At 45.1% G+C, this 27,132-nt stretch overlaps 1 protein-coding gene across 1 annotated transcript in view; it reads left to right on the plus strand.

The window, feature by feature from the left end:
* The window catches only part of SH3RF3 (SH3 domain containing ring finger 3), a 403,194-nt gene that overhangs the window by 228,625 nt on the left and 147,437 nt on the right, over positions 1 to 27,132 (plus strand). Inside the window, exon 3 of the mRNA XM_058278324.2 lies at positions 11,754 to 11,849. Within this exon, the coding sequence (XP_058134307.1) occupies positions 11,754 to 11,849 (96 nt within the window). The remainder of the gene's footprint in view (positions 1 to 11,753; positions 11,850 to 27,132) is intronic.

Here is a 27,132-nt window from a genome sequence, read left to right on the forward strand (position 1 = left end):
GCCGTCCCAGCCCTCCTCTGCAGCTCCAGCTCCCTGTGGCTCTGCCAGTGCCGGGCTGCTCACGTCTGCTATTTATGTCTTGTTCCATTGTTCAGCCTGACAGAGAATAATCTGTTTTCCATTCAGGGACTCAATTCTTTCTTCCTTCCTTTCATCAAGGTGTTCTGATGCTAATTTCGATTGTCATCTGGCTGATGAAGCTTCCAGGGGAGCGGGCACCGAGGCTCCTCTTCCTTTGTCAGAGGGCCAGAGTGGCAGGCTGCCAGGGGTGTGATTTATCAGGTAGATGGAACACCAGCCTTGCTCACTTCTCTGCTGAATGGACCCCTGAGACCCGCCCCTAAAGAGTAGAGCCTCCTGGAGACCCATGACGCTCTGTGCTGTGACTTGTGACCAAGAGCAGGACCTCCAGCAGCCCTTCCTTCTGGGTCTCAGTTAGGTCCTTGTTAGGACACAGGCCATGTACTTCTGTTTCCCATCAAAGCTCCGGGCTCTTCCAAGCTCATTGGCTCCAAGGACATAGATGAGGTGATGCAGCTCAAGCGAGTGTTAAAGTAGGAAGTCGTCTGGGCCCCTGGTGAATTCATTTTTCACCGCAGGTTTCCAGACTTTGTGGAGCCTCCTAAGCAGGCTCAGACCTCTGGCATGAGTAGGCTCCTGCTGTTACCCCGTGTAACACTACTCTTAGACTGTGCCCGCAGCATTCTTCTTTCACAGGTGACGACCGAACTCAGTGGACAGGAGGACAAAGGTGCATTTGCTCATTTATCCAATAAACATTTACCGAGTGCCAGCTGTATGCGGGGCACTCTGCTCTATACAGGGCATGAAGTAGCCATAGGCAGGCAAAGCTTCTGCCCTCCTGGAATCTGTAGACTAGCGGGAGAAGCAGACAATAAGTGAGTCAAGAAATAAATGTTAAAAATATAAGTTCAGAAAGTAATGAGCTGCATTGGATTACCCCATAGGGGGAGTGTTTACTGCATTATATAGTTTAATAGTTGACATTTCAAAAGAAATATTAAAGTAGTCCTCATGGGGAAAAGTCGATGTTGTTAGGCTTTCTTAGATGTATTTGGTGGTCGGTGCCACTTTTCTTCTGATATTTGAGTGTATTGTTTTTATTTTGGATTAAGTGCCATCGTCTTTTGAGAGAGTAGAACCCCAAAGTCTTCATCTTTGAGGGGGCATTACTGCTGTGGGGTTGGGGTGGTCAGGGAAGGCTTTGTTTAGGGGAGAGCCCTGCCCCAAGGTCACTCTCACCCCATTAACCACCTGTTCTCTCCACATCTCTCACTTGTAAACTTATCCAAATAAAAGCCCCAAAGGACATGGGCAGCTCATCATGACTTTTCTTTTTATTTATTTATTTATTTATTTTTTATTGACTTTGTAATAATATTACATTAAAAATATATATATATGAGGTCCCATTGAACCCTACCACCCCCACCCCTCCTCTCCCCCCCCCAGCAACACTCCCTCCCATCATCATGACACATCCATTGCATTTGGCAAGTACATCTCTGGGCACCCCCGCACCCCATGGTCAACGGTCCACACCATGGCCCACACTCTCCCCCATTCCATCCAGTGGGCCCTGTGAGGATTTACAATGTCCGGTGATTGCCCCTGAAGCACCATCCAGGGCAGCTCATCATGACTTTTCTACTCGATTTATGTTTTCTGCCGCCAGTGCAATTTGCTTGATATTTTTCTTCCACTATGAATCTGATCCAGCTCGTTGCCCCCATGCCTGGAATATGGCGCCATGGCGTATGGCTTATTGTGTTTCACTTCCATTTATAAAATACCTCCAGTGACCGAGTGGTCCTTGGCACTTGACCATCGTTGTTTCGTGCCAGCTTGGCCTTGGCTCTAGGGGATATTTTTGGTTTTTTGGATATGTTCCATTGGAAAGAAGGAGTCTCTAAAACCTTCAATAGTGCTGTTACCTTTTTTAAAAAAATCATTGTGATAGGATTGACAGACGTTAAAAAGGCACGAAGCAGGTGGATTAAAGCAAGTTTTTTTTTACCTTCAGTGCTAGCTGCTGAATCCTGACCGTTAAAACTACATTAAAGTTATTGTCATTCTAAAACCGAAGTCTTTGTTTCATTTTAGGAGGAAATTAATGAAATTAATAACTACATTTTATTAAATATAAGCCCCCAAAGACATGGGCAACTCATGCTTTACTTTCTGCAAAGCAACTATGAAAGGCAGTCTTTATAACTTAGCTTTTTTGGAGTCTCACTCAAAAAAAAACAACAACAAAAAACCAAACACTGGGTATGTGCGAATTAAAAGACAAATGACAAGAAACATTGTGTCCCCCAAGCTCTGGCAGCTTGTTCCTTATGGGTGCTTGCATGCTGCCTTCACGCTGCCACCCAAATCTATAGGGAGGAATTGGTACAGTGACTTTGGAGTTTAGCTGTGTGACCTTAGGAAAGCACATAACCTAGCTAAGCACAATTTCCTAATCTTCAAGTTAAGGATACTAATACCTACCCTGTGGGGTACCAAGAGCTAAGCAAAATAATATAGGTTAAGAATTGAGTTTAGGGTCTCATCTGTAAGAGAGAAATGTGAATTCCATTCTTTGTATGGCAGATTACTTTATATGTCTTATCTTCATTCAAGCATGACATTTAGTAAGTATTTATTGAGTCCCTGCCATGTAACTTTCAGTTAATGAGAACATCTTTGTAAATGTGAGTTACTCTAAGGGCCTGGAATTGCCCTTTAGTGAATTCACTCTGTAATTCTCAGGGAGCCTCAGAGTCCCTTAGAAAGTCTCAACCAGTGCCCCAATGATCACTTTTGCACCCAGGCTGCAGTGGGGGTGCACGCCTCGCCACACTGGTCCTCAGTTCCGACCAGGTGTGCCACATGCAGAAGCCATGGGGCTTTGTGAGCACAGCAACTGCTGCATTCTAATCTTCATCTCACACCCTCCCTTCCCCACTCCCACCACTCCAGGTTCAAAGGGATGCTTTTTAAAAATACTTTTTGTAATTAGAGAAGTTGTAGGTTTACAGAAAAATCATGCAGAAAATGAAGGCATTCTATTATTAACACCTTATGGTAGTGTGGTACCTTTGCTAGAATTGATGAAAGATTGTTATTACTATTTCCCCTTTTAATCACAAATTCAGTATTGATAACTATGTTCAACTATTGTGCTTCCATCACCATCATCCATAATCAAATTTTTCCATCACCCCAAATAGAAATTCTGTACCAATTAAGCATCAATTCCTCATTCCCTACCCCCACCCAACTCCTGGTGACCTGTATTCTGGTGTCTAACTATGCATTTGCTCCTTGTAATTATTTCATATCAGTGAGATTGTGCAATATTAGTTCTTTTGTGCTCAGATCATTTTACTTAACATGATGTCTTCAAGGTCCATCCATGTTGTTGCATGTATAAGAACTTTATTCCTTTTTAAGGCTAAATAATATTGTACTGTATGGATATACTACATTTTGTTTATCCAATCATCCATTGATGGGCCTTGGGTTCCTTCTATCTTCTGGTAATTGTGAAAGGAAAGTTTGAGCTGGCAAACGCTTTTACAAACACCAGCACCATTTGTCATGACTTAAACTTTTGTTCTGTTGGTTTCACCCTAAGACCCTTCCATAGACTCGTCTGGTGCTGAATAGTTAGTCATGATTTCCCATTAAGTGTGATTGTTCTCTCGTTTGTAAATTAATTCAGCATTAGTCACAAATTGTTTTCTAATTATCTGGGAATAGACTTGGGAGGCTTAAAATCAAATATGGTAGACAGTTTGGTCTCTGGAATGAGGTAAGCATGAATTAAAATAATGATACTTTTCTTTACTCTGGTGACTTTGGAAACTTTGTCTTTGGGTCTCTTTTTAAATCATAAAATGGAGAGTAGTATCAGAACTAGATGAGCCAAGGCATTTAAAGAACCATGCTTAAAATAGCTATTCAATAAATATTTGCTTTCTACCTTCTCTTTGTTTCCCATTTCAGGAAAAGTTGCAGTTCTGCCAGACAGTTTATTTTTATATTGGCCTAGAATACTCACAGGAAGGCAAATCTCCTTCCTAAGACACGTACTGGAAGAAAAGCTGGGAATTTCAAGGACTAGTCCTCTCCACCCTTACATTTCTGGTGGCTCCTCTTGGAGCAAGTTGTCCAAGGAGTGTGAAATCACGCTCAGATCCTTGACACAAAAACACAGCGCCATCACTGCCACAGCCAGCCCCCAGGGCACGGTCCAGCCGAGCTGGGCACCCCAAACCTGCAAGGCCACCCCCATTTGGTGCATCTGCTTCTTCCCAAGAGGGACCTGGAACCCTCTCAGGGTTGGAGAGGATGCAGGACTTGTTTCCCTTGACTTTTTCTATATCCATGAACCAAAGCAGAGTGAGTTCAAGGAGAGCGGGGCTGTGGTCATTCTCTCCTGGTTCCCAGCACTGCGTTTAGTTTGGGTTACTTTACTTTGAAAACGTCATCAGAAAAAACAAAAGGGGCCCAGGTGACATTCTTGGGCTCCTTTTATCGTGCCTTCCTTCTCCCATGCTCAGCCAGCAGCCCTGCAGCCCTCTTCATGCTGTCTGGTCATCCTGGGAAGAAGGTGCCTTTAATGAAGCACCGTGGTCAGAAGGACCCCAGAGAAGATGAAGGCGGAGCCAGTGGAGGCAGCCTTGGGAGCAGAAGCAATGTCTTTGCAGAATGTCCTTGCCCCAGACTCTCCCCAGACATCAAGGTGGGGTTCTGAGAAACGCCAGAGAGAACATTTTGATTTGCAGGCAAAGGTTGGGATGTATCCAGAGCTTTGACAGGAAATATTTTCAAAACATATCCAGAATCTTCATCTCTCGCTTGGATTACCGCAGGTGCCAACTAAATGCATCTCCCTCCACTGAACAGCTGGAGGGCGCCTTTAGTGTTTTTGTCAGCATCGTGTCACACCTGTGCGCAGACCCTCCAATGGCTTCTCATTTCCCTTAAAATAAAAGACAAAGTGCCAGGGACGGTGAGACGAGGACCGCGGCGTGCCAGCCGACGGTGCTCTCGTCCAGTGATGAAGAGGCCAGGCGCTAGAATAGCGTGGTGGACCGAGACTCCCTTTTGTTTGTGTGTGGGTGCATGTGTGCGGGTGTGCGTGCACGTGTCTTTAGAGGAGGGAGTGCCAGGCACCGAGGGGCTCTGACGCCTGCCTTCTCCGCGGCCTCCCGGGAAATGTCGGGCTCGCCCTTTGGCTCCAGCCGCTCTCAGTCCTGGGGTCCCCTGAGCTGTCTGCAGTGGAATGTTGCCTCACCTTTCAGCAGCTGGGGGCCTTGGCAGCCTCCGGAGTTGAGCTGTGGTGAGGGAGGCGCAGGGAGGGTGCCCTCTGGGCCCTCCGGAAAGCCGCTCTCACCAGGGCCCGCAGCGGGACTCCGCGCTCCTGAGCCAGCCTGCTTTGCGTCAGGGCCTTAATGGCGGTTAATGACTCCATTAAGAACCTGCCTGTGACTGGCAGACAGCTATCAGAGGCGCAATTTTGTGTTATTTCTGCCACAAAAGGATGAAGAGTTTTTGAGCTTTTCCCTTTTGTCCTTCTCCCTTCTTTTTGCGGAGCCGAGCGTTTTTGAACAATCTCTGACTCACAGGCGTTCTGCCAGTGGGGCGCCCATCTGTAACAGGTGGTCCCAGGGGTCCCGCTGCAGCCCGGAGGAGGCTGCTGGGCCGCGGCGAAGGCTGAGCCATTTCGCCAGCACAAAACAGAAGAGCCCAAGACCCCGCGCCAGTCCCAGAGTCAGTACAGGCAGTTTCTGAGGGCACCGTTTCCCATCTCCGATTCGTTTATGCTTCATGGAAACCAATTGACTGTAGGTGAAAGAAAACCTTGGGGAAAGGTGAAGTAGCACTCCAGGAGATCCGCGGATTGTTTACAATTCATGGCCCTTCAGGGACCGATTTCTAGGTGTTTTATATGTAATATTGCCATACAGCTCATTTGAGAGTGAAAAATATTAGGCGCTTAAATGTTGGTTTATCCAGAGCAGTAGGTGATTGCAGCTGCCAAAGGAATTCTCCAAGGTTTTCAGTGATGGTGGCATTTGAGGCTTAAGCCTAATATTTGAGCTGTGACATTTCCTGAAATGAGCCTTTTAAGTGGTATCCAAGGACAGTGTGTTCTGTGAGGCCCCTTTAAACAACAGCCCCCTGGGGTCCGTGTCCCCCCAAACTCCACTCTGGGACACCGCAGTGGACTGTCAGGGGTCCGTCCCCACTGCAGCCTTTGTTTTCAAAAGAGGCCCTTCTGTGTGTGTTTGCACTTTTGCTTTTCCCCAGGTATAAATGAACACACAAACTTTTGAGGAGTTAGGTGAATGAATTCAAGATGCGGTTCAAAAGCCCCTTTTAGATGGTGGAGTCTACCATGTTACCTGAATCCTTTGCAAATGTTTGACCCACTGAGCCTGGGGAAGAAAGGCCACGTACTTTAAAAATAGCCCCTTCAGGGAAGCAGACTTGGCCCAGTGGTTAGGGCGTCCGCCTACCACATGGGAGGTCCACGGTTCAAACTCCGGGCCACCTTGACCCCTGTGGAGCTGGCTCATGCGCAGTGCTGATGGGCGCAAGGAGTGCCCTGCCACACAGGGGTGTCCCCCGAGTAGGGGAGCCCCACGCGCAAGGAGTGCGCCCCGTCAGGAGAGCTGCCCAGCGCAAAAGAAAGTGCAGCCTACCTAGGAATGGTGCTGCACACATGGAGAGCTGACACAGCAAGATGACGCAACAAAAAGAAACACAGATTCTCGGTGCCACTGATAAGGATAGAAGTGATCACAGAAGAACACACAGCGAATGGATACAGAGAACAGACAACTGGGGGGCAGGGAAGGGGAGAGAAATTAAAAAATAAAAAAAAATAGCCCCTTCATGCACATAGCCTGGACTTAGCATCATTTAAGACCACCCAGAGGTGCCTGAATGCAAAGGAGAACCACTGTCATGTGGCAATGGTATCTGATATCTTTTCCAAAGCTTGGAAATATCAGAGAATAGGGAAAACCACATTTGGAAGTGGACTGACCCACCACGAGCACTGAGGGCTTAATATGAAACCCATAAATGAAAACTGAGTCATGTGACTGAAACCTTGTGGAAACAGCTTTCATTCATAAAACCATGAATGCTGACAAATTGGCCCAGCCTTACCTATCCCACCTGAACTGTGGTAATGTCTGGGGTGTCTACTCTGGTTTAGTTTGCTCATCTACATCAAGCAGAGATTGGTAAACTTTGGCTCTCTGGCCAAGTCCAGCCTGCCACCTGTTTTTGTAAATAAAGTTTTATTGAAATACAACCAGGCTCATTCGTTTACATATTGTGTCTGGCTGATTTCACACTCCAATGGCAGAGCTGAATAGTATTGACAGAGACCATATGGCCTGCAAAGCCTAAATTGTATCTTATTTGGCCTTTTCTAAGAAAAAAAATTGCCTCCCTGTGATGCAGAACACAGTGCTTTGGTGGCCCTGCACACAGGTTTTGTGCCTGCCCGTTTCTCTGAGCACGGCACTATTCTAAGGCCACAAGTACTGAGTATTTAAGTCACGGAGTTGATAACTTAGGGGAAGTCCTTCTCCACCTACGAAGCAGCAACTCTAAATTCGTGTCCACCTCATGCAGCTCATTCTTGCCATTGCCATATATGAAGCCCATTTACTATTTTAAGGAGAGAATATTTATCTGTACATTAGAGAGGCCAGAAAGCAGGTGTGTTCCCTTTCCTTGCACTTCTAAACAAGGAAGCTCTAAGTTTTTGAAATATGTTGACAAATCAGAAAGCTAATGTGGTCCCACCATAAACACTTGACTTTTGTTTTCCTGGTTCTGCTCTGGTGACAGAAAAAGTCATTATTGCATAATGAACATACCAAATTTCATGTTGGTAGTTGTAAAATACCATAGTGTGTGTTTTTAAAAAAAATATGTGGAGAGTGACTGGCCCTCTTCATCCCCAGTGTTCTCCCTGCCCACTCTCCTAACAAAATAGCAGTGTTCTGGATCCTTCCACTATTCTGAAGTTCCAGCCAGTCGCAGAACCCAGAATTGCACCCAGTGATATTTAAGACAGAACAGTTAACTGCCACCAGGTAATGCCAAAATACCGCTGGCACCATAATGGATTTACAAATTGCAAATCAGACCCCTGAGCCAGAAGGAGCTGGCAGTCTCCATCTGCTCGTTTCATTAATCTCACAATAGCACATTTTATGTAACTGAAATTTGGACCCCATTTAATTGCATTATGATGCGGGTTTTTGCCACTGACCACAGTCCTGGATCAAGAGTATCTCTATACAAGGGGGGGGCCCAACCAAGCTGAGCTCTTCCTGGGAAGGGATAGTTTCCTCTACAGTCGCAAAGCCTCTCACACTGCCTGAGTTGCTCATGTATTGGTGGCTCAAGGAAGAGCGAGTTAGCGCTGCTGAGCAGTTGCAGTGATGACAGATTCACTGGCCTGTGAGGCAGCACTCACTTGGGGACGGCTCTCCCTTGTAGGAGCTGTGTCCTACCCCTCGGGAACTTGCAGCTCTTGGTGCATTCCACCCTCCTGGGTGACCTAAGAGAAGCCTGGTTCTTCAGCATGATGATGATGCCAAAACTCGAAGGCAGTAATCACCTCCCCTACAGCTTTCTCATTTTTTTCAGACTTAATGGTCCCACTTCCTTTCTGTCTTTATGTAACTTGGTTCCAGACAGTTCACATAATGGTTGCCTTCCTCAGTATGTGTACATTTAAAAATGTGTTGGGAATTTAGAAATGAGCACACTATTCAAGATGTTCTATGACTTGTTCAAACTAGGTAAACTGTTGCCTTTAAAAAAAAACAAAAAACAAAAACCTTTTAAGTATAGCACAGTAGGCCAGAAGGTTCACTAACCATAATTACGCAGCTTGAGATTGTGGGGGGAAAAGCATATAATTTTATAATCACTGCCCAGCCCAAGAAATGACCTTTTTTCAGCACCCCCTTATGCTTCTTTCCCATCTTCTAACACCCTAGATCAATTGTGTTTATTCTTAAACTTCAAAAAATGGAATCATACAGAATATATTTTTGTATTCGGCTTTTTCTTTTTCTCTCAACATTATTTTCATGAGGTTGCAGGGAGCTGTAGTTTGTTCATCGTTGCTCTATGGTACTATAATATTAGCTTTTTTTGGATTGGGATGGTGTGTCTGTTTGTGTATCTTTAACAACCATATCGTAATGACAATTAGTGTGGCATTGTATTTAACAGCTCCAGGCCCTATTTAACAAATCTGTGCTCTTATCAGGAAACATTAATTTGAATTAGTTTTAGTTTAAATAGAGGAATTTACATTTTATCCATCAAATTGTATAGTTTTGCTTGTATCTATTTTTCCAGACTTTGACTATAATTGTGAACCAGGATCCTACCACCTAACATGTTATCTGTCCTTTCCACTGGTTTTTATATATTTATCGTCAAATTGTCAGCCTTGCCTAAAATTTCATTTATTGTAAGTTTTAGTTGATACTCTTTCTAAGTAAACAATTTTTTAATTTTTCTTTCTAATGTTTTTACGTACTTAATTTTCTTTTGTAATTTCTTTGGTTCTAATTTTTAGACCCATATATTAAACAATGTGGAAATCATGCTATTTTCTTCTTTTACCAAAATTAAAATTAATGTTTGTGATCTTTTACGGTTTTGAAACTCGGTAATAGACTAATAGAAAGCCTTTGAGTGCCTTTCCATTTGCCACATCTTATGGTCCCTCTCTGACTGAATCTGACTTGAATTTATCAGTGTGCTCACAACCCTTCTGTTTGTGAATGTGCAATGAGCAAAGTGAGGGATTTAAGTGGAATTCCCTATACATTTCTGCTAAGCCAGTCTGCCACTTTAGTTCTTATATTTATCAGAAAATTCCAAACACTAATGGCTGAGCATTTGTTGGAGGACAACCCTTTTGAGTCTCATCCTTTAGTCCAAGAATCAGCTGCTTGTCACACGTGAAGTGGTATGGTTCCCTTGTAACACCGATTGCATTTTTGTGGTCTATACTATCAATTGGGGAAAGAAATATTCTGAAGCCTCAAATCATTTTCTTAGTTGGCATTCTTTAAAGTCGAGAAGTTGGAGGTGAGGATGGAGAAGAAAAGAAATATGATTGCCCCCAAACTTTTCCCTGTACTCAAGAATCAGTATGAGGGATAAGGGGTTTGGAACAGACTTTGTAGGAACTTCCAGTACAGTTATGCATACTTGGTCTTCCCTCTCTTGCATTTTCTGAAAGATATATACAACTTCCTTTAGTTCAAGGATTCTTAACTAAGGATCCATGGACCCCTAAGGGGTTCGTGGAAAGATGTCAGGGGGTCTGTGAGCTTGAATAGAAAAAGTCAACTTGTTGTCTTTATTTTTTCTGACTTCCGGTGTTGGGTATAAAACTATCTGCCACTACATTCTGAGAAGGGGTCCATGGAACAAAAAAAGGTTAAGAGCCCCTGCTTTAGATCATTTGCCTCACCCTAGGTGAATATTCCAAAACTGGGAGGTCACTCGGCTCCCAGTGAAGTAGTTTCTCTTATAGTTTCATGATGGCTACTCTGCATGTCTTAATTGGTGGCATATCTTAAAAGTCTCTCCCTATGACCATAAAGAGAGGCCTAAAAGTCCCATATTATTATTCCAAGTACGGAAGGCTAATTAGAACGGCAGATGCTACATTCCAATTAGGGTCACGGTATTAGGCTGCTCTGGGCCACCAGCTCCCTAGCACATTAGATTTCCCAATTGGCCAGCTGGTCCCCTAGCCAATTCTTGAGGAACAAAGGAAAGGTGGATTCTGGTGCGGAGGGAAGGTTAGGCAAGCAGACCCTGGGGTGGGGGAGCAGTCTTTCTCTGCACCCTGGCTGCTGAAGGCAGGATGGTTTAAGAAAGGCAATGGAAGCCAGCCATAGACCCCCCGAGAGAGGTACAAGTTTTGCCCATCTCTCTCTTTAGTAAGGGTCTCTGTTCCTCTATAAAGTTGAGCCTGGTATTGTCTCTTTCTCTCATGTTCCTCTCTGGTCATTTCCCCTGCATCTCTTCTCCCACCGTTCCGTCCACATGACCATGTAGTTTGTCTCTGTGGCTCCTGGCATCTCTGACATATTTCCTGGGCATTTCTTTCCACATCAGTTGCCTAACTACCATCTCCCCTGAAATTGCGTCTTCCCATCTTGCTTTATACCTCTTCCTTTCTCCTTCCAACTATTTCCACTCTATGCATTTATACTTCCAACTATTTCCACTCTTTGCCAAAGAATTTAATAGGGTTATTCAAAGCTCAATGTACCCTGACTCTAAATAAAAGGAGTTGGATTGTGTGATTTTTTTGTTCTTTTGTTTAGCAAGAAATTTACGTTTATAGTCAGTTAAATTATTTTTAAGCAAAATGTTTCTTTCATTAAATAGGTAATAGGAACATGAACTTTAAAACACTAACTATATTGTAAATTGACACACTTTTCCATTTGAGAAAGCTGTAAGCCATAGCAGAAGAGGGAAAGTCAAACCTCACAGTGAAGATGTGAGGCTTGACTCTTCTCATACAGCAGATACCTGGGTAGATAAGAAATTACACATGATTACTTAAAACCATGCTTAGCCTTAACAATACTAACCAGATTCATTTTGTTTTCTTTCTTTTCTGTTTTGTGTGTTTGTATATATATGGTGGGCTCCGAAAATTTTAGGATGAAATTCTGACGGTGATCAGAAGAGTTGATGATAACTGGGCAGAAGGAATGCTGGGAGACAAGATTGGAATTTTCCCTCTTCTGTATGTGGAGGTAAGCTCACAACTTGCAAACTCATTTCCTCTCTGGCATCTTTGTTCACCATTCTGGGTGTGACCTGACCTTGGAGTCCCTTTTTCTAAAAGGGCTGTAAACTGCGGTTTATTCCACAAGTAAATGATGTCAGATATGGATTTTGATTTCAAGCACCATGTTAAAGCTATGAAATTGCTTTGGCCAGTTTTGATTGGGTCTGTCACAGGCCTGGCTGCAAATCATCTTGACATGTGGGAAATGAAGGCCAGGTCCCCATGCTGAAATCACCGTTTCTCACAGGAAACCTGGGGGACCAGTTCCAGTAAACTTCATTTTACCGAGGCTCTCTCAAGTACTGCTCCTCCTGCTCCCCCAAACCATAGGAGACAAGTTCTTACCGGAAGGCAGCATTTTCCTTTGCAACAGCAAACCGATCTGAATACAAATGCTGTGGTGGGCCATTTGCAAAGTCCTCCTAGGAATCTGGATTATTGGGCAACTGACCTAATTGAGATTCATGAAGGCAAATATGATTTGAGTCTAATGATTCAGGCTAGTTTAAGACCTATTCATTGCCTGTCTCTTTTCTGTAACCAAGAGGCACTGGGTTTCTAGGGAATATGTTGTTTTTTCTTTGAAAATTAAAAAAAAATTTTTTTAATTTAATTTCCTTTTTTTAAAAAGGTACGTAGATCACAAAAAATATTACATTAAAAGATGTAAGAGGTTCCCATATACTCCACACTCCACCCCACCCAACTCCTCCCACATCAACAACCTCTTTCATCTTTGTAGCACATCCATTGCATTTGGTGAATACGTTTTGGAGCACTGCTACACCACATGGATAATAGTGTACATTGTAGTTTACACTCTCGCCCAGTACATACAGTGGGTTATGGAAGGATATATGATGTCCACCATCTGTCTCTGCAATATCATTTAGGACAACTCCAAGTCCAAAAAATGTCCCACATCACTTCTCTTCTTCCCTCTACCTGCCCTCAGCAACTACCATGGCCACAGTCTCCACATCAATGATAAAATCTTCAATTGCTAGAGTCACAATAGTTCTATAATAGAAATACCAGTAAGTCCACTCTAATCCATATTTTATTCCTCCATCCTGTGGACCCTGGGATGGTGATGTCCACTCCACCTCTAAATCGAGAGGGGGCTTAGATCCCACATGGTTAATGGATGTGATTCTCCTGCTTGCAGTTGTAGGCATTCTTGGTTCCCTGGTGTGGTGGTTGACCGTCCTTACCTCCCTGTTAGCTGACTGGGTAAGTCCAATGAACCAGAGAGTAGGAGTTGCAACATTGCTGAGGTTCAAGGCCAAGCTGGCACGTGGCCAGTTCAGATATTCAAGTCTCCTGAGTATACACCAACCCCAGCATCAACCACAGGTTCAGTGAAAGTGACAGAAGAGGCATGTGTAGAAAGGTCACATCTGAGTCCAACTCCATCACACTAAGAAACACAAATTCCAAAGTAGGGCCCACTGACAAAGCACTGAACTCCAGAGCTATCTGCCATGACCGTAGGACCTGTGTGTCTCCATAGCCTCAGGAGCACCAGTACCTGGGGTTGTATCTACTTTGGCTGTCTCTGGGATCCTGCTGAGACGTGTGTAAGTGCAACCCCTCTAATGACCTCCCTAATCTTTTTTATTTTTTCAAGATTTATTTTTTATTTATTTCTCTCCCCTTCCCTCCCCCCCCTCCCGCCCCCATTGTCTGTTCTCTGTGTCTATTTGCTGTGTGTTCTTTGTCTGCTTCTGTTGTTGTCAGCAGCACGGAAATCTGTGTTTCTTTTTGTTGTGTCATCTTGTGTGTTAGCTGCTCTCCATGTGTGCAGTGCCATTCCTGGGCAGGCTGAACTTTCTTTCACATGCTGGGCAGCTCTCCTTACGGGGCTACACGTGGGCCAGCTCCACACGGGTCAAGGAGACCGGGGGTTTGAACCGCGGACCTCCCATGTGGTAGACGGATTCCCTATCCACTGAGCCAAGTCTGCTTCCCCTCCCTAACCTTTTTTGAAGACTCTTAGCCATATAAACTCATTTGTTTTTACCATTATCCCTCTTTTCTTCAAGGTCTTTTTTCTAATTGCATCACCAGCTAGTGACTGGTAATAATCCCTAGGTGCCAGGGAGGCTCATCCCCAGGAGTCATGGTGCATGCTGGGGGGAAGGTAATGCAGTCACATGCTGAGTATGACTTAGAGAGTGGCCACATTTGAGCAACATGGAGGTTCTCAGGAGGTAACTCTTAGGCACCCTGCAGCTCTAGGCCTAGTTCAAATTTCAGGCACACAGGCTCATATACATAATCATCAGTATCAAGTGCCCATCATTGGATCATCCTTCTTCACTGGTCTTTGCTGTTGCATTTAGGGAATTGTTGCTGTTCCATTGGGGAATGTGGCAGAGCTCCCCTGGCTAGGAACTCAGCACTCCCTCAGTTATCATTTGTAACTGTAACTACTATGAAAATACCCAACGAATATCCCTACATTTTTATATACCCTATATGCATGCCCTGGAAAACGCCCTCCCAACCATATGTCCTCCATCTAGGGAGTAATTTATGGACAATTGCTGAGCAGAGTGTTTCTTAGACCTTTTAACCTTTAAATTCCTGCTCACCTTGGGCTGTTGTGTCTATGTAAGGGTGTTTGTCCATTGCATGTGGGCAAGTCCATCCATGTATGTTCATGAGCTCACCATTTTAGTTCACATGCTTTAATCCTGCAAGCTTTGGACTTACATATATTGGAGTCATAACTACCAGAGTTGTAGTTTCAGCTAATACTGGGGGCTTACTATGTGCCAAACACTTACAAGTAGTACTCATTTTAATCTTCTCAACAATGCTGGGATATGGGAACTATTAACATCCCCACTTTAGAGGGGAGAAAGCACAGGCATAAAACAGTTGCTTAGTTTTACCATGGACACACAGCTGAGATGTAGCAGAGGGAGGATTTGAACACAGGCAGTGTGACTCTAAACTAGAGTCCACTCCTTGGTCCTGTCCACTCCTTGGTCCTGCCCCCAGACGTTCCCCCACCAATACACTGCCATTGACATCAGCTCAGTGTGGAGCTCCACGATGCCTGTCCCTCTGCTTGGCAGAATGTCTTCAAGGCTTTAGCACTGGGAGGGATGAGCCAGCAGGTGACACAGCTCGTGCTGCACTGTGGCCACACCTATCCAAGCAAGGTCTGGATGCCAGGGCATCTTTGTTGAAAATGTCTGCTGATTGCCTGGTGCCCTCAGGATAAAGTCTAAGAGCTTTAGCATGGCATTCAAGTTTCTTTGCGATTTGACCCTAATCTATTTTTCCAGTGTCATCTCACATCATTCCCCCTGCCACACCTCCCCCAAATATTCTGAGCTAGTGGTTCTCTCACATTTATTTTGGATAAGCCACCAAAGATTCTGAAACCTCCCACAACAGTAACACCAAACACATACACACACACACACACACACACACACACACACCTCTAGAGCACACCTGCTTTAGTACATTTGTACTATTCACAGTTCCCCTAAACACCTTGTAAGCGTCACTCCTGGGGGTGGGATGGGGGTGTGTTCTTATCAGTTCAAGTAGAAACTGTTGCTTAAGATGAAAGAACTTAATGCATGAATTCCACTTGCAGTACTAATCTAGCCCTCAAAATCAGAGCCCTCAGACATTTTAGCCAGTGGAATATTTCCCCTGGGCAGAATCTTACAGGGTTATCTTAGTGTGCCAAACTGCTCTCACAAATACTACATGATGACTTGGCTTAAACAAAGGGAATTTATTGGCTCACGGTTTTGAGGCTAGAAGGCAATGTTTTCTCCCTGAAGACTGTGGCGTTCTTGTGCTAGCGGCCAGCAATGCTTGGGTTTTTTGGCTTTCCCATCACATGGAGAGGCACGTAGCGTTGTCCTCTCCTTTCTCTTCTGGGTTTCCACTGATTTCTGGCTTCCAGCGCCCCTGGGGTTTTCTCCTTTGTATCTGAATTTCTCTGTTCATAAGGGACTCTAGTAATCCAGACCAAGTCTCAACTTCATTCAGTCGGGCTACACCTTAACTAAAATAACCTCTTCAAGAGATCTTATTTAGAATGGGTTCATACCCACAGGAATGTGGATTAAGAATAACAACATGTCTAAATTGGGATACGTAATTCAATCTACCATACAGGGATACCCAAAGATATGTAAACAACTCAAATGTCCATCAGCAGTAGAATGGATAAATAAATGATGGCCCATTCATACAGTGGAACACTACCCAGCAATGAGAATGAACAAAACACTGCTAACGTAAAAGCATGGATGAAGCTCACAGTCAACGTTTCAAGTGAAAGACGCCAGACAAAACAGGCAAAACTCCCCCATGGAGATTCAAGTCAGAGTAGCGGTTTCTTTGGGGGAATGGTGACTGGAAGATGCAATAGGGAGGTTTCTGGGGTACTGTAAATAATTTACATCTTGGTCTTGGAGGTGGTTGCCTGGCTGTGTACAATTGTAAAATACTTTACAGTTTAGATTTGCATATTTTCCTTTAAACTGAAGTTTAAAAGCTGAGAAAAAAATCTTACAAGCAATCCCAACACAGGTAGAAATATCCTCTGCTTGAAGGCATTAGCATTAGCAAGGAGACCAATCACTTCGGAACAGGGTTTGAAAACCAATCAGCTAGGCTTTTTGTATTTCCTGGGCCTTCAGACATATTCAAGAGACAGACGGGTGAGCCTGGCCGTGTCTGTGCCCTTCTGGGCTTGCTTGGTTACTGGAGAAGCTGCGTTGAAATATTCCTCCTTCAGGGGATGTGAGGTACGCTTCCACACCTTTCTCCTCCGGCGGCCCTCCATGCCCTCCACCTCCATTCCCAGAACTGCCTCTCTCAGACGTGCCTCCTTCAATCCTTACACATTTCCACTGGGTTAGGAGGGCCCAGGATGGCATTCAAGCTCAGGCACACTTCTCTCGTCTCCAGTAGGCATGGCAGAGCTCAGTCCCAACTACCTTTAGGGCAGGGGCCTCACTTCCTTTTCTGTCCACCCATTTTCCTGGTACCTTCCTGGTCAAGTCTGCAGCCTCAGTGGAGACAAGATATGGCGGTTACTCCTGGAGACATGGCAGTGGGGCCCATAGCCACTTGCCAGCAGGGATGTTCTATGATAAACTGCTAGTTACCTTGGTTTTCAGAAACCACTAAAGACAGAGAAACCCAAAAAGAGCATTCCCTGAGACTGTCATGTTACTTATACGTTAATTCCCTTTGGGAGTGCCTGAGGTATGGAGCAAAAGTCAGTCCATTACTCTCACCTTGTATATACCCTCAGGGAGGGACCATAAACTTTACCATTTAGCCCAAACCGTCTTCCCTCTGGGAGTACAGCCAGACACTTGAGATTAGACTCAGTCAGGAACTCAGGGGTTTTTCCACAGGGTTTGTCTCAGAGCACAGCCCGGGGTTCAGGAAGAGAGCCTCTGGGATTTGGGTTTCCTGCTGCTGCTCAGTCAGACATCACAATATTAGCTACATCATTGAGCTTGGAGCTCTCTTAACCCCCTAGGAAGATGAGCTCTCAGTGCTCATGAAGAAAATGTAACCTGGTTATCTTGACCTTTAATTGGTGGCATATCTTAATTAACATATCTCATAAAATTAAATTGTGAGGAAGTTTCCTCCTCCAGGAGGGAGCACCTCCATTAGAAAACAACTCAGAGGCTTCAGTTCCAGATATGATTTGTGACATGGGGCACAATGGGAAGCACAAAGATGTTTCTAGGCTCTGAATTCCAGCACCATCACACACTTGTTCTGTGATGCTTGCCAAGGGACTTACACCTCTGCTAGCCTTGGTTTCCCGTCGTTTCTGTGTGGTTCATGATGCTTGACCAATGTTAGCTCTTTAAGAAATAAGTAAGAAAGTGTTTAGTGAACTGTAGAGTTCTCTACAAACATTGCTTATTTCTTTACTCTGTGCTTAGCTGAGTCTCAGGGACAGTGAGACAAAATAGCACAAAGATCCTCAGGGAGCCGACCTGGGCCTTGTGCTGGAAACCTATTTTCTGAGAAATGTTTGCATTTCCTGATATGCTATCTGTATATATAAAGACGTCCTCTCCCTAGCGCCCATCTGCCAAGTGAACCGCATTGGGACCCATTGTTCACTGAGCACAAAATCCATCTGTGTCTTGCTCATCGTAAGATGCTTCCTTGGCACTCAGGTGCAACTTCCCTTCCCAAATCCTTTGACCTTCCTTATTCCCTTTCCAGCTCCTTCCTATTTCCCCTGCCCCCAGTCCCATGGCCTGGACTCTTGTTCCTTGTTCCTTTCTCTCCCTGGGTAATTGGGAGTTACCATCCTCCAGCTGTCACCACCACACCTGGCCCTCTGCCGAGTCCCCTCCCTCGGGGAACTCGCCTGCAGTGTCCACTGACAAGACCCGGGCTGAACATGCACTGACATCTGCTCAGCTCCAAGAGAGAGGAGCAGAGTCGGAGGGACAGAGAGGAGGCAGAAAGCACAGTTCCTGCCCCTGGGGGAGTTTTCAGACTAGTGGATGGAAGATTTAAACCCAAAGACACAGACTTGGCCTTCCTTCTCTTTCTTCAGTCCTTGAAGGAGCAGAATGATTTGTCATCAGTTTGATTTTTCAGAATGCACCTGTTCTAAAGGAAATGAAATTGATGCAAACTAAAAAAACCTGGCTCAGGAGGGCCAGGCGAGTGCTTCTCCCTCATCACGGAGGGCTGCCAGCACTGTCTACAGTATTTCAAACCAACCATTGAAGTCTACCTGTGACACTCTCTGCATCTGGCCGATTCCCATGTGCTGCTTGGACCGAGACTAGCCCTGATGTTCACAGCAACAGGGAGAGCCTGGACATATATAAAAAAGGACCTGCCCACCATCTGCAGGCTCCTTCTTGATGGGTTACAAGACTGCTGTGCTTGGCGTCTGCCATTGATATGGCCTGCAGAGACAATTCCTTGCACAGGGTCCATCTCTCATGGGTCGTGGTAACCCCAGGGCAGGAGCATAAGGGGACCGAGGAGCAAGTTAGGGGAAAGCCTGCACTTTGATGCAGCAAGACTCAAATCCCGGTTCCCCCGTGGATACTGTATGTGACTTTTGGCAAGTTGCATAACCTCCCTGAAACTCAAACTCCTCCCTGAGGTGAGGGCAATATGTGCCTCTGGAGGAGGTGTCAGGCTTAAAAAAATCAACAAAGTAGACAAGCAAGCCTGGCCCCAGGCAGGCTTGCAAGTCCTATTCCTAGTTGCAGTGGTTTCGTTGTTCTAGATGTTTGTGAAATGAATAGCTGCTCATTTGCGCATGGTGTATTTATCTAAGACCTTGGTGTCATTCCTTAGCGTTGATCATATTTGGCCTTGTACAGCTGAACAGTTTTTCATGAGTACTAGATGCTCCTAAAGCGAGAGGGTAAAGGCAGGGCTATGTCTCCAATTTCTGTGCAGGTTCTACACATCTGCCGTAGCTTCCTGCACTGAGTCATGTTTGCTGTTGAATAATATGAACAAGGCAGATGGCCCTGGTCTTCAAAGTGTGGACATTTGTATTGAATGGTATGAGACGCAGCTCCCTGGAAAGAGATCCTCAAGGCCTGTACTGGGACCCTGGAGACAGACCCAGAGCCAGGACAGAGGGCTGCACTCTCTCCTGCTCTGCCCTGGGCCTTCACTGTGGTGACCTGAATGGAGACACGGGACACGTGAGCACATTTGCGGAGATGCTTGCCTGGGAGGATGCATGGAGGCTGGAGTCAAGATTTCAAAGACCACAATAGTCCGCAAACGTGGTTGAACGTAACGATGAAATGTGAGGAGCACAGATGTTAAGTTCTGCCCCTATAGTCAAATAATCAGTTGTTTACCTACAGGCATGAGGAGGCTGATATCACAAGTCATTCATAAAAAGGACTTCCAGAGTTACTTGATAGTGTGATGGTGCTTAACTTCCACTGAATAAAATACAAGTTACCTGCCACATGGTTTGCATGCATGTGAACAGCTACTTACATAGACACTGTATGTGCTCATACTTCTACACACATGTGCACCCCCACACGCATGCACACACACACAGATCCTTTCTCCAGATTCTTAGAAACATCAACAAACTTGGTAAAAAGCCTAGGGAGAGGAGAAGTTCCTTCATAATTCTTCTGGCTCCATATCTGTGGCATGATGGCAGGCAAAGAAATGAGCAGAGAGGGTTTGAATGCCCGTGTCAAGCAGTTAGCTCACAGTCTTCCTTGGGTACCAGTTTTATTCAGAAGAGAGAGTCGCACAGTGTCCCAGGAGTATTTTTGCTGCATTTTCATTTGGCTCTGGGAGAAAAGCTTACTTAGCCATTCCCTAGAGGAAGGTTTCGTTAGTATCACGTTTGATCAGAGCTGTTATTATTCCAAGTAGTTTATATTAATTGTCTGCTTTTATTTGAACAACTTTCCCAGAAGTTTTACGGGAGATTATTGTCCCTGTTGGACTGGTAACAAATGCGAAGCCAGAAAGTTGATTGCCCCACGCGTCAAGTTTCCCAGGGAAGTAATGGCAGGAGCCTCAGAGCCCTGCCCGCCAGGTCTATGCTCTTTCCACAATGCACAGATGGGCAGGCCTTGGAAAGGGGAGGGGACAGTTTTCTTGATTCCCTAAAGAGGGATGGCTCAACTCCATTGGTATAATACAATGATTTGGTTACCTTCTGGAAATAAAATTTTCCAGGGCAAACTTCTCAATATTTTGCATGTCGATGAATGTCAGATCACCTGAAAAGGTCTGGTTTTGCGTAGCGTGTGCACATGCTTGCACATAAGCACAGACATGCGAATAGAGTTGGCTTAAGACAGGAGAGGTCGAAGCCCATGGTGGCCCATGGGTCACTTTCGATTAACTCTCAAATGGGCGGTAGAAGTGGTGGGGCACAGATTTATTAAAGGAGCCTGCTGGTGATGCTCTGAAGATCTGATAATTCAGAGAAAAGATTATTGCATCGATGGATTCAATAAGATAACCCCCAGGACTTGGAAGAAGAGAAGGAGCAGCACAACTTTCTTATACCTGCTCTGGTCATGTCTATGGGGAGAGAAGGTATCATGACACTCTGGCTGGATGCTTCCGGATTTGCCACAGACATCCATCACTCTACCTCTCATACCCTTCATCTGCTGTACGTAGATTAAAGAATTTCTAGGATTCCTTTCTGTGGCTTGTCAACTCCATTCCTTTAGGGATAGAAGCAAAATAGCCAGAATTTAAATGGTGACAAAACGTATCTTGCCCATTCACTTGGTCCATGCTGCTGGTGCATGCTCATGTTCGCATGGAGGTGTGAGCAGAAATTTTCCAGTAGTCTGCTCTGGTGTGACACCAAGGGGGAGGAATCCTAGGGCCTGGGCAGGAATTTACAATTGAATGTCTAGTAGCAGCAGCAGCAGCCACTTTTCTGACTGCCACAGTCACAAGTTTTGGAAACCCTGTGTCACTGATTACACTGATTGATTTTCTTAGTTGAACCATCCTTGTATTTTTGGAATACATCACACTTTGTCATGGTGTAGAATCCCTTTAATATGTTTCTGGATTCCATTTGCTTGTGTTTTGTTGAGGATTTTTGCATCTATATTCAGAAGGGATATTGGTCTGCAGTTTTCTTTTCTGGTGGTGTCTTTGTCTGGCTTTGGTATGAGAACAATCTGGCCTCAGAGAATGAGTTAGGAAGTATTCTCCTTATTCATTTTTAATATCCCTAGTGATTAACTAAGTGATCAGCACACAACAGGTGCTTAATAAATGTTTGACTGCATGAGTAACAGCAGCATAACAATTAGCCAAGAGCCATATTTTTGGATTCAGAAAAAATGCAGTGATGTCCAGAGCTAGTCACTATCTGGGGACTCAGTGGTATATACTTAGGGGAAGCATAGTGTAAGGGAAAAGTTGGTGTTGGGCTAGTTATTACTTTAAATAAACATATATGGTGTTTATATAGAAGGCAGTGCTTGGCCGGGCTGTTCAGAAACAGAAATAGCACATTATTCCTTGATCCAGGATTTTGGAGTTTGCACATATCTTCCATTAGTGACACTCTCCCCGCAGACTTCCATGTAGCTCCTCACAGGCTGCACACCATTTCTGTCTGTTTCATTGCCCCTGTGGTGTTCATTATACACAGACATCACCTCTGTGTGGTGAACTGGAATGGGGATAGCACTACTTGCTGATCCCAATTTCCTCCAGAGGCTGAACTAGCAGCTGAGGGAGACATTGTATTTTAGGAGTGGATAGAAAACCTGCCCTTTTCCTCACTGCTGTTTCCTCATACACGCTAATCCCTATGGCCAAGCACTCCCAGCCTCCACTCACCTGGATAAGAGCTGCTGATCCCTGAGAAGTCAGTTCCCATGTGCCCTCTGTGGGGAGACCCTTCCCTTTAAGTCCTCCTCTCCTGGATCAAGGGTTCCCTCTGTGCCTCCATAGGCTCCATGCTGCCTCAGTCACCCTTAGATGATGAGCCCCACAGGCAGAATTTGATCTTCTCTGCCATGTGCCCAGGAGGAAGAGGAGGTAGTTTTGGTGAACAGGTAGCCAATCTCTGCCACAGTTAGAAAGAGTGCATCCTCAGGAGAGAAGGGACCATCCCATTTGAGGGTCTTTGGTTTATTTTATTCAGGATATGTTTCCTTAGCATGGAGAAGGCAGTGACATTAAATGATTTAGCCTTATTCAAAGTAATCCCAAAGAAGAAAACTTCTCTGTCACAGCCTTCCTTTCCCACCAGCCTGGAAAAGGCTGTTGCAATTGCATAGAGGAACAACAATAAATTACAAGAAATTAGTGGGTGAAGAAGTGGATTTCTCTTTCATGAAGAGCAAGAAAAAGGACATATCCTAAGGAGTTATCAGAATTGAGGTAACGTTTTGAGTAGTTTTATATATGGAAAGGGCACTCTAAAGGAAGAAGACTAGAAGAGGGAAAAGATAAAAATGAAAGAAATAGAGGGGCCAATTGAGGACTTGCTGTTCCAGTAAAGATGGAAGGGAATGAAAGGAAGAACTTAGCTGGATGGCCCACCTTGATGAGAAGAGAAGCCATCCAGAGAGAAGAGGAGATAATGGGTAAAGATACTGAGATGTACTGAGGATTGGAGGGATGTTCAGAGTTTATGCCAAGTTGTCTTGATCTTACCTGCTTTGCAGGAAGGGTTACCTGTTGAGGATGACAAGGTTTAAGATTTGAGAATAGAGGCTATTGAGGGGACTCACCACAGGAGATATGATAGGGAATTTCCAGGAGACATGGAAGAGATTGCAGAGAGCTGAGGGAGGAAGCTGAAGGAGTAAAAGAGGGGTGAAGAATTCCTGGGTTTGCACCTAGCAGTGTGGAAATGCTAGAAGGGCATGGCTGTGCATGGTTGCAGGGCACTGGTGTGCGGTTGAAATAGCTATCCACAGGCTGCAGAGTGGGAATGGAGATCAGCAAGGTCAGTTTGGAAAGAGAAGATGAATAGAGAAGTCTCCAGCGCCTAAAGGTTATGTTGAGGAGAAAGCCCAGGCTGAAACAACTGTGAGGGCGTGGGAAGATGGAAGGTAAGAGCTCCTGGCGTGAGTGTGATATCTCAGAGCAGCCTGCTATGGGTGTTGAAATCAGGAGTTCTATCTTCTCTCCCTCTGACACCCCAAGACGGATCAAAGACAGCGCTGACATTCATCACTCCACACTTAGCTGGAATGCATCCCAGAGCTGCTTCTGTTTGCACATCCCAGGAGCAGAAGCGTGGGCACGTGCTCATCTGGCTTCTTGTTGCCTGAGGACAGCTCCACCCACTGCCTGACTCCTTTTCACTGTCTCGTTTTCCTCCTACTTCAACTACTCCTAGATGCCAGGGATCCAGCATTCCACATGTCCTCCCGCAATTGTGCCCCCAACCTCAACTGAGGGTCTGCCACTCATGCACCCCTGCACGAAGAAACCCTCTCAACACCGAGAACACACAGGGACAACAGCTCCTCCCTGGGATCCGGAGCAACTGCAAGCCCTCCTTGGGAAAATCTATGTTCTGAATTGCAGAGCCAATGGGGTGGGCTTAACTTCAGCAAGTGGGGAGAGTTCTCATCCCAGGACTACCATTTGTACGTAGGGGAAGGGCCATAGAATTCTGATTTTCTGGAATCTAGTTTTCAGCCCTTTTCTCTGTTGGCATCAGTTGTGATGTTGAAAAAATTCTATATGATATTAGGGAAACGGTCTTTGTGGTGCTATTTATATCTCCTGGAAAAATAGTGGAGGCAAAAAAGTAAACTCTGGAATTTGCCAAATTAAAGTAATAACAAAATAATTAATAGGCCTCATTAAAGACTACTATTTCCATTTGCAATTCCTTATCTTCTGCACAATAATAATGTACATTGTCAGATAATTCTTTTCCAAGTCTCGGTTGATTGCAAAGTTGAACTCAGTTCATCTTTCTTATGGAGTACCGTGGCCTTTTCATCTCTTTATATTTTAATATTATTTTGACCTTCTGCCTCCAAATACTGCATTAAAGCATTTGGCAGTAGCTTACTAGCATAACTGACAGCTCTCATTGGAAACAAAGTAACTCTGAAGTTAACATTCACTTTATGTGTTCTGAATTTTTGTAAAGTTGTGAGCATCTCTTCTATGGTGTTTATTTTGCCACCTTTTCAGTGCAAAGGAACCTATAGAGAGGGCTTGTTATTTCTTCAACTGTGTATTTTGATTTTTTACCCCCTTAAAAATATGTTTTCAAGGAGGAAGATGAGAAGGCCCTGGGAGTTCTGATGGAATGCCCGTGAAGAGGTTCCATGATTAAAGTAGCACAGGCACCGAATCCACAGAGCCCCTTTCCGCCTTCAGGGCCCACTGCAGGCCCTGTGATGCGGTCGTGATGAATGGTGGACAGATGTACAGGTTTGAGTTTCTGGTAAAGGGGAAGCTCATTCTTAGCCACCAGTCCTGTTATTTGCTTTTTCAAGAACTTTCTTAGGTTTTGAAAGAGGAACTCAACATGTCAGGAAATAGCATGAACAGTGGGAGAGGAAAATGGAGCTTCTCATTTTCTGCTTCCAACTGGCCTTCTATCCCTCCCTCCCAAATGAAAATGCTGGATTTGGAATTGGACGGCACGTTGGTGCTTAGACTTGCCTCTGGAATTGCATGGGTAGATGACCTTTATTGAGCTGTTCGATGCCTCTGGGTTGAATTTATCCCTCCATAAAATGTGGAGAATCTCACCTCAGAAAGTTGTGTCATGCCGACCCAATAAGATAACAAGTGAAAGCCCTGTGTAGATTGTCCAGCATCATGTGAACAGGAAGTAGGTTTGCAATCCCTGCTATCCATGGGTGCGAGCTCTTCTCTGGGTGAGAGAGTAGGTCTCTGGGAGAGGCTGGAAGGTTCTTGACAGCTGCTGAGCGAACAGGAGCCAGTCATTTCCCACATACTCACCAGCTGAACGAGTGCAGAACAGTGGCTCTGAGCCAAGTAGGACTCTCTCAGATAAAGGAAATCCTTTAGGTGCTTTTTTTTAACACTCTTTACTGCCTACCAATAACCAGGGCTGCTAACCTCTATAAAGTGTTGGCAGAAACCCGCCTGGTGTTAACACGGGGATGGACGGAAGCCATGCTTGGGGGCCTCTGCGCTTTCCAGACACGTTCTTCTCCACACCAGTTGCTTTCCGGACTGTTGGAAGTTTAGGGAGTGTGTGGAGACAGGCTGGAGTCTGGAAAGGGTGACTTGATACTGGATACTCGTCAGGGAGCCACGAGAACCCCCAAAGGTCGCGTTAGTAGCCTGGCTTGACTTTAATACCATTTCACTCTGATAACCATTTTTTCAACTAATGACATGCAGCCATGGCTCAACATTTTACTGCAAAGCAACGAGGTGAGAATTACGTGGCTGTAACCGTTCCCCATGACTCTCCTCTCGGCAGTAGGGTGTCGCAGCCCCCAGCTCACTTCCGGTCTGGAGAGAGCCAGGGCTTTCCGCTGGTGGAGCCTGGGGCCTGGTGAGTGAGCCTGGCCCCGTTTCCTTCAACGGAGCTCATCTGCCACCCCTTAGAACGTATTTTACCAATCTTCACCCAGCCTTCCCCATTAGTGGGGTTTTTTGGAAACACATTGCTGGAATTCCTGTTCTCTGTAGAAGGGAATGAAGAGCACCTAAGTGAAGGGAACTGACACGTGAGAAGGTCAAGTGCCTGAGAGACAGATGGGAAGAGGTTTCACCTTTCTGTATGACATGCGGTTTGGTGTAGTTTGGGTGTCTGTGTGGAGTTTATCTCAGACATTGATTTTTTCCTTTCCAGAAGTTCGATTTTGAATCTTTTTTTATGTCTTCTATGTCTCTCCTTAACACATTCGGGCTTGCTCTACCTCTCTGAACATTTGAAATTTAGTTTTTTTTTTTTTTTTTTTTTTTATTGACTTTGTAATAATATTACATTAAAAATATATATGTGAGGTCCCATTCAACCCCACCCCCCCACCCCCCCCTCTCCCCCCCCCCCCAACAACACTCGTTCCCATCATCATGACACATCCATTGGATTTGGTAAGTACATCTTTGGGCACCTCTGCACCTCATATACATTGGTTCACATCATGGCCCATACTCTCCTCTATTCCATCATGTAGGCCCTGTGAGGATTTACAATGTCCGGTGATTACCTCTGAAGCACCATCCAGGGCAGCTCCATGTCCCGAAGACGCCTCCACCTCTCATCTCTTCCTGCCTTTCCCCATACCCTTTGTCCATTATGTCCACTTTTCCCAATCCAATGCCACCTCTTCTATGTGGACACTGGATTGGTTGTGTCCATTGCACCTTTATGTCAAGAGGAGGCTCAGATTCCACCTGGATGCTGGATGCAATCCTCCCATTTTCAGTTGTAATCACTCTAGGCTCCATGGTGTGGTGGTTGTCCTTCACCTCCATCTTAGCTGAGTGTGGTAAGTCCAATAAATCAGATTGTAGGTGCTGGAGTCTGTTGAGGCTCAGGATCTGGCTATCACATTGTCAGTCCAGAGATTCAAATCCCCTAAATATATCTTAAACCCCAACATTAACTGCACCTCCAGCACATTAGCATGAAAGTCTTATGAAGGGAGATCCCATCTGAGTCCAGATTCATCACACATAAACACCATTTCCAAAGAGGGGCCATCTGCCCTGGTAGTTAACCCCATCGGCCATGACCATAACTCCCATGGGTCTCTTTAGCCCTCAAAGGA

The sequence above is a fragment of the Dasypus novemcinctus genome, chromosome 17 (genome assembly GCF_030445035.2).
Source record: "Dasypus novemcinctus isolate mDasNov1 chromosome 17, mDasNov1.1.hap2, whole genome shotgun sequence".
NCBI classification, from domain to species: domain Eukaryota; kingdom Metazoa; phylum Chordata; class Mammalia; order Cingulata; family Dasypodidae; genus Dasypus; species Dasypus novemcinctus.